Source organism: Mesitornis unicolor, unplaced genomic scaffold, assembly GCF_000695765.1.
Source record: "Mesitornis unicolor isolate BGI_N332 unplaced genomic scaffold, ASM69576v1 scaffold44803, whole genome shotgun sequence".
Classification (NCBI taxonomy): domain Eukaryota; kingdom Metazoa; phylum Chordata; class Aves; order Mesitornithiformes; family Mesitornithidae; genus Mesitornis; species Mesitornis unicolor.
Genome location: NW_010174784.1, coordinates 732 through 8,378, shown reverse-complemented (window position 1 = coordinate 8,378; position 7,647 = coordinate 732). Strand labels below are relative to the sequence as shown.

The 7,647-nt window shown below is 56.2% G+C and overlaps 1 protein-coding gene across 1 annotated transcript; it reads left to right on the top strand.

Moving 5' to 3' along the window:
• Positions 1–102: 102 nt before the first annotated feature.
• On the top strand, positions 103–5,664 carry MEAF6 (MYST/Esa1-associated factor 6; the record flags this gene model as incomplete). The annotated part of the gene is made up of 6 exons (XM_010181155.1): positions 103–190; positions 606–651; positions 1,301–1,493; positions 4,401–4,430; positions 5,178–5,211; positions 5,656–5,664. Coding segments are annotated over 6 exons (400 nt in total), but the record flags the coding sequence as incomplete, so codon positions are not given.
• Between the last annotated feature and the right edge of the window lie 1,983 nt (positions 5,665–7,647).

The following is a 7,647-nucleotide window of genomic DNA, read 5'->3' as shown; positions in this document are numbered from 1 at the left end:
GAAGTGAGTCCCGCCGGCCCTGCCCTCCCCGCCTTCCTCTGCCTGCCCCTGCCCCTGCCCAGCCCGCCGAGCCCCTGCAATGTTGTTTCCCTCTTGTTTCAGGAACTCCAACAGCAAAAACGACCGGAGGAACCGCAAGTTCAAGGAGGCCGAGCGGCTCTTCAGCAAGTCCTCGGTCACCTCGGCAGCGGTGAGTGCTGGGCAGACGTCCCTGTACCGGTCCCCATCCCTTGGTGCTCCTGGTGCAGCTGGTCCTGTGGGGTCGTCCAGGCTCTGCAGGACCAGTTTTCCGTTTAAGCTCCTGTACCTGCCCCGTCTCCCCGTGACCCGTGCATCTTCATCCCAGCATCTTTCAGAATCCCTTTTCCTGGTGCCCAGAGGGGTGGAAGGGAACCACGGTTGGGAGCCACCCTTTCACTGCCATCCCTGTCTTTATCTTTTTGCTCCTGACCCCCTCCTGCTGTGCCGTGCTGGTGCGAGGCCATAAGCTCCTTCAGGCAGAGCCCTGATGTGTGTTCCTCCGTGAAGTGATCTCTGTGGGTCTGAACATTTGAAGAGCAGTGAGTGAGTTACAGCTTCCATTAACATCCCTTTCGTTTCTCTAGGCGGTCAGTGCGTTAGCTGGAGTTCAGGACCAGCTCATTGAGAAGCGTAAGTCGCTTTTCCATTTCTCTCAGAATTTGGGAAGATTTGCCCCACCGTTCAGCTCTGTCTCCAGCTGTCTGGATCCGTGCCGTGCTCGCTGCTCCCTGCAGTGCTCCCTGCCCAGGGACCTGCGGCTGCTCCTCCTCAGCCGGCTCCCCAGTGCTCCCAGCACAGCCTCCAGCTACACCAGTCAGCGAGGTGGCACTGTAAGAAAGAGAAAAAGCTGAGCTTCCTTCCTCCAGTAAACTTTTCTGCTCAGTAAGGGTTTATTGCGCATAAAACCTATTTAAATTGAGTTGGTGCTTTTGGGGAATGAGCTGAAGCAAGGTGTCTGTGTGTCAGCTGCAAGCGACGTGGGGAGGAGCTGCTTGTGATCAGGACTTTTAAGAATGTTTTTGTAATCAGTGCCAAATCAGATGCAATTCAAGTGTGCATCGGTTGCTGGGGAGGCTGCTTGCTGTCCTCAGAGGTATTTTTTGGGTTCTCTGACCCCCTGGTGCCACAAGGCTCAATGTCTGCTGCCCCGGCTGCCATCGCTGGGGTTGGTTCTTCCCCAGGGCTTTGCTGGGGTGGGCTGGGTGTGAGCCATGGGGAGGTCACCTCTGCAAATCCTTTTTGGGGAGGTCACCTCTGCCCGTCCTTTGTCCTGCCCCAGGGGAGCCAGGCAGCGGCACAGAGAGCGACACCTCTCCAGACTTCCACAATCAGGAGAACGAGCCCAGCCAGGAGGACGCTGAGGAGCTGGACGGGTCTGTGCAGGGGGTGAAACCCCAGAAGGCGGCTTCCTCCACCTCTTCTGGGAGCCACCACAGCAGCCACAAAAAACGGAAGAACAAAAATCGGCACAGGTTAGTGGCACCGGCAGCCTCATGTCCTGCCTGCTGACCTGGCTGCGCGTGGGAAAGGAACCAGTAACGTGTTACAGCAGTGAGCAGCTCAGGTCGTTGGTTTTGGTGATTTTCCTGGTCTTTAGCTGCACACATCCTGTAGCGTTCGCCCGTTGCACCGAGGAGGGGGCAGCACAGGGTGCCAGCTCCAGCTCTGCGCAGCGATGCTTTTGGCCGGGCTTTTCAGTTCCCCTGGCCTCCTTCCTGAGGAGGGGGGTTGCAGCCCTGACCTCCTCTGCTTGCTTCTGGGTTTCTGCACACCCAAGTAAGATGGGATTGTCAGTGCTTCCTTTGGAGGAGGAGGGTGAAAAGGCAAACTGGGATGGTTTGGGGCTTGCATCCTCACTACAATTTCCACTCTAAGCCCTTTCAGCTGCCACCTCCCAAACTGAGTCTGTTCCCATTATGACATGGAAGAGTTAACCTCAAAGTATTTGTTACTAAACGGACCTGAAATTCACCTGAAACAAAGATTTCCCGAACCCTTTATGGCTGGATTTAGGTGACCAGTTCTGCCCCCTAAGCACACCCCTGTTATGGGCTGGTGGCTCAGGAACCGGAGATCGGCTCCTGCCGTGCAGAGCCAGCAATGTCCAGATCCATCAGGGATACCCAGAGCGTGGTGGGGATGTGCTGCGGAGTCAGGGCCCAGGGGAAGGCGTGGAAACTGCTGCTCTTGGGAAGACCCTGCAGAGCTGCACCTCTCTGGAGTGACTGCTGGAGCTGGTCCCTAGAGGTTATGAGGAATAAAGGAGCTCTTACAAATCAGTGTTCTCGCTAACCCTGGGCTGTTGGCTTTGTGTACAAATGGGCTTTCCTCTTCAGGGGCCTTCCCGTGCAATTATGAGAGAAATGTTTAAGGAGAAGCGGTAAAAATGCACAGGGGTTGCTGGGGAGGGCTGGTTTGGGAGCTGCAGAGGTAGGTAGAGCTCTTGGAAGACGTTTAACTACCTTTTCTCCATTAGGTTTTGGGTCATTAGTGTCTCTTAATTCTTAGATCAGAATTTTGTTCCTGCGGCACTTTTAATTGGGCAAACACCCTGAAGTTGAAGGGTGTCCCTTTGGATCCCCTGCAGCTGGGAACCCAGAGCAGTTCAAGACGCGTTTTTGGCTGTAGGCAATGGGAAGGAAGCTCAGAAACAACACCAGAAATCACCTCTGTAGACGAGGGCAGAGAAGCCATCTGTGAAGCTGCAGTACGGCTTAAGATCATTGCCATTTCAAATTATAAACTATTCCACGAAGCACTTACGTGGACAGCAAAGCCGTCCACCGCAGCGGGGTGCAGTACCAATGCTGTCAGTAATGCAGATTCCCTTGCTGCGTTGCATGACAGGAGCTGGGGAGGAGCTGCCAGGTTTGGGGGGCGCTGGGGTCTCTGCTGCCTCCCACTGCAGCAGCGCTGGCACGGCCAGGGATGGAGCTGGGCATGGGGAGCCCTGGGCCCGGCTGCTCTGGGGGTCCCCGTCCACAGGGGCTTTGCAGTTGTAGCGACTGCTCTGTAGTGCTCAGCGTGGCCGGGTGTGTGGGTACAAGAAGAACATTGCATTTGTCTGTGAAAAACAGGACAAAACCCCCACAAAACTCTGCTAAAGTTGTGATTGTTGTTACTGACTATCCCCTAAATTTTGGCAGGAAAGACCGAACACATTTCAGGTCTGTCTCAGTTAAAAACCCCAAACCAAACAGTCCCAGTCTGTCAAAGTGCAGCCGAGTGCTTGCGTTGCACTGCAGCCCAGAGCGCTCCTTCGGAAGAGACCTGCGTGTGCTGCTTGAGTGGCACAGAGTGCAAAGAAAGGAGAAAACAGAAATACACTCTGGGGTTTCCTTCTGCTCAGGAGCTCCTGTTTGGCAGCATTCGCTGGAGCTGTGCCTGCCTGTTCCCGAGGACCCAGGAGGTGCTGGGCAGGGCCCTGTGCTGGCTCCCCTGGCAAATGCACTGGGGTTTCCCTGCTCCTTTGCCATGGTGCGGAAAGTGGGATTGGGACTGGGCAGAGCTGGGGGAACTGGTGGTTTAGTCCCGCAGTTAAAACCGGAGGGGATGGAGGTCACAGTGTCCATAGCGGGGTGATCTCTGTCCCTCTGAGCGCACAGCAGGGCCGTGGGGGTTGTTTTGTGTGCTCAGTTCTCATGGCCAAAAGGTATTTTGGGAGAAAACACTGCTCCCCATAGACATTCAGTGCTGAGGAGCCACCAAATTCAGCGGTTTGAGGGCCCGTCCTTTGCACCGAACCCACTGATATGGGGGTGGTGCCCGTGGGGGCGCTGAGGCCAGGGGTGGGAACGGCCCAGACCACGGCGAGCGCTGCCCCAATGGCCCTGGGCTCTGGGGGACTCTCCAAGGGGGGGTGTGTGTGTGTGTGTGTACGTGTGTGTGTGTGTGTGTGTGTGTGTGTGTGTGTGCCATGAACACCCCAGTGCGGACCCAGCCCCTGGTCCCTCCTGTGCCTGACTGAGCTTTGCTGCCCTGTGCCAACGCGACAAAGGAGGTGACAAAGCCGCTGCTCTCGGGCCCCGTTTCTGCAGGCAAATCCGGTTTTCTCTGCCCCTGAGCCTGTGCACGCTCAGGCGCTGAGCTTCCTCAGCACCCAAAACCCCTCCTCGACACCTCTGCCTCTGCTCTAACAGCTCTGTGGTCCCAGCGAGCCATGGGGAGGGGGATTCGGGTGCCCAGCCTGGGGTGCCCTCGGTGCCCGGTTGGGGTTAAGATACCATAAGAACGCTGCGGCGTTTGAACGCTGCCTTTAGGATTTATTTTGTTTTACTTCATTTTTAGTGATCTCGCTAGGGTGGCTAATCAACTAATTGATTTAATTCGTTAGTATATTAATTTCTATTGCTTTCTTCCTTTCAAATGCTGCCCCTCAGCCCGTCTGGCATGTTTGATTATGACTTTGAGTAAGTTGGACTTGACTTAGTACTTGTGCTGTGTTGTTAGTGTGTAGACACCAATGTGCCTTTTGAGACCTTTCTAACCCATAGTTTATCTGTTTAATTGTAGGTATGTATATTAGGTTAGGCTGGGAAGTTTTTTTTAAAAACAGAAAAGCGTGATGGAGGTAACATTTTATTTAATAACTTCAGCAAAATCCAATTAACTCCACTCTCCTTTACCTTTCTATCTCGTTGTTAATTGATAGAGAATCCTTTTTAACGTAAAAAAACCCGTAGTTTACAACCTGATTCTTCTGGCTTTGCTTCCTGAGGAGATTAGCGTAGACTTGGATGTTTCCTCCTGGAGAAACGCCATAGACTCCTGTCACCCCTCGTCCCGCGCCCCTGCCTCTGTCCCCAGTCGATAACCGTTGTCACCGCTGTGTCTGGATAATGACCCGTGCCACAGCCGCACCTCTAACGACCTTACCATAGAGCATGCGTGTCTCACCCGATTTCCTTACGCTGCGTAACCTCCCCGTGGTCGTAACCGTGAGCCTGAATTAACGCTTGTGGGGGGCGGGAGGCGCCTAAAGCAGAGCCCGCTCTGCGCCTGCTGCTCCCGCCCCGCGGCGCCGGGCAGGCCCGGCTCAGCCGGCCGGGCCGCGTTAACCACGTAGCCTCTGTCGTAGCCGCGTGCGGTGTCTGCTGCTTTGACCGTCTTGGTGTCATGTATTGAAATGGACGTTTCTCTTGTCTTTCCAACCACAGGATTGATCTCAAGTTAAACAAAAAGCCAAGAGCCGTAAGTATCAGAGCGCTGTCGTTGTTTGCGTTGCCCGTCGTACGCTGGCGCACTGGCTCCTTGTCGTGACGAGCTGGGGTTTAAGAGCTTGTGCTCACGGTTCAGGAGTGTCGTGCTATGAAATGTGGTGTGGATGTACAGCACACGAGCCCAGGCCGCTCGGCTGGAGCCGGGTCGCTGTTAACTCCTGTGCTCCCGTGGAGAAGCTGTTCTGTGTCCTGTTACCTCGTGATCCAGAAGCCTCTGGGTTTGGTTGGTGCGCTCTTGAGCTGAGGTTTCGAAGGGCCCTCTCTCTTTTGAATGCTGAGCTGCAGGAAAACGCCTCTCTTTTCTGTTTTGCCTGCAAGTGTTGGTGTGTAGAAGTGAGAGGAGACCGAGCAGCCCAGCTCTGCAGCGGGGCCTGGAGCCGAGCTGTAACGTGCCCGTCCTCCCCTCTCTCCGCAGGACTACTAGACTGCTCAGTGCCGATTCTCCTGGCATGTAGGGCCCCGTGAACCCCACCGAGAACAGCGCCCATCGCCCGGACGGGAGGCGTCTGCAGACGGGAGCGGCTGGCGCTAAAGATCGTGGATGGGGACGAAGCCTGGACCGCGTCTTTGCATCGTTTTCACACCGCCCGAGGCGCAGCAGGACCGAGGTGTCGTGGTAGTGGTAGTGGTAGTGATCCTGAGTTCCTGCCTGCTCTGCGCTTCGGGAGCTTCCCCGCGTTGGCTGATTTGCCGCTGCCGCCCCTGGCCCTGCAGACCCACACGGGGGTGTTTCTCCTTTTTCCCCTGGAGCCCGGGGCTGATCCGGTTCGTCCCATCCGCGCTGAACGACTTAGATGACTTCTGTTGCTGATATGTAGCTTTGTAGATCGGGTTTCGTTTGGGGTTTTGTTGTTGTTTTATATACCAGAGTGTATCGTTAACAAACCGACCCTTGGTTTCTCTGTGTCGGTCCATGTGAGTGGCAGGTTCTCCGTTTGTGGAACAGCTCAGCTTGGTTCCCGCTCCAGCCGGGAAGAAGGAGCTCATGCCCTTTCCCTCTCTTGTTTTAAACACCATCCCCTACAATGTTCGCCGTGCTTTTAGACGCAGGGAAGGCCGGAGCTCGAAGCCGCCTCGCTCTTTGCTATCTTTGAGGCCGGGTGGATTCTCTTTGTAATACAAACTCCTGTCATTTGTACATAAACAATAAAGTTACGTGTTTGTCGCTCTTCTCATGATCTTTTCCAGTCCAAAATTTGGCTCCCACCGCTGTGTATTCACCATCTGCGTTACGAGGCCGTTGCTGGAGTTCCTCCACGTTGCCGTGGCTGTTCTCATCTCATCGGGAGGTTTCCCTGGTGCTGTCCGTCCTCCAGCACCGAGTGCTTGCAGGGGGGCAGGCGCTCACCTCCTGCTGTGTTCGGGGCACCCTCCGGCTGGTTTCGGGGCGGCTCCCGCTGCCGCTGGCCCGGGGGGTGCAGCCTGGATGGCCACGGGAGGAGCAGGCAGAGGGGTGGGTGTTGGGTGTTGGGTGTTGGGTGCTTTCACCGTAGCCAGGTCAGGATAGCGCTGCTCCAAGAGCCTTTGCCTTTCTCAGGGCAGTCGTTGCCTTTGTTACCCACCCGGCCGTGCATTTGAGTCTGCTCGGACGCGATGGGGAGGTGGCAAAAGCTGCTCCACAGCCCCAGTAGGTGCCTGTGTGCTCCATACAGCCGGTGTTTGCTGCGTCCTATTGCACCTCCCCGGTGTCCTGGGTCTCAGCTGCTCCCAGCACAGAGGGTACCAAGGGGGAAGCAAACGCACGGGAGCACGGTTCTCCCGTCTGTGCTCTGGTCTGGGGCTGGAGCAGCTCCGTGTTTGTTCGAGGGGCTGGGCCGCTCATCTGTGGGGTGTGGGGATGTGAGGGCTCAGTGGGAGCTGCAGAGCTGCCCTACTTCTTGGTGTTTTAAGTTAGAGAGGTTAAATGCAGGGGGGTGGAAGAGCTGGGAAATGGCATAAACTCCTAAAAGGCCCTGGTTTCCCATAGGTCTTGAAAAAGGAGCCTTAGCTGGTGGGTTTTGATTGCTTGGCCTTTGTACAGAAGCAGCTTTTCTGCTCCGGCTGCCGCTGTTCCCAGGCCGGGGCTGTGAAAGCGCCTGAACTGCAGAGGCTGAGCGGCTTTTTGTGCCTCTCGGAGCTGCTGCACTTTGTGCACAGAACAACCCCGCAGCAGAACAGGGCAGGGGGAGCTCAGGCCTGCCCGTGCAGGGGGGTTCTGTGGCAGCGTCACTCAGCTGCACGTTCCCGGTGACATTGGGGTGCTGTGGGGATGTGGGAAGGTGCAACCTTTGCGGGCTCCGGCAGCGTTTGTCACACAGGATGGGGACAGGGGGCCAGCCAGCTCGGATGAGGACGGTGTTGGATGGCACCGGCGCATCGATCAGGGCAGGAGCTGCAGGGGGTCGCAGGTAAAGGCACCGGGTGTGCC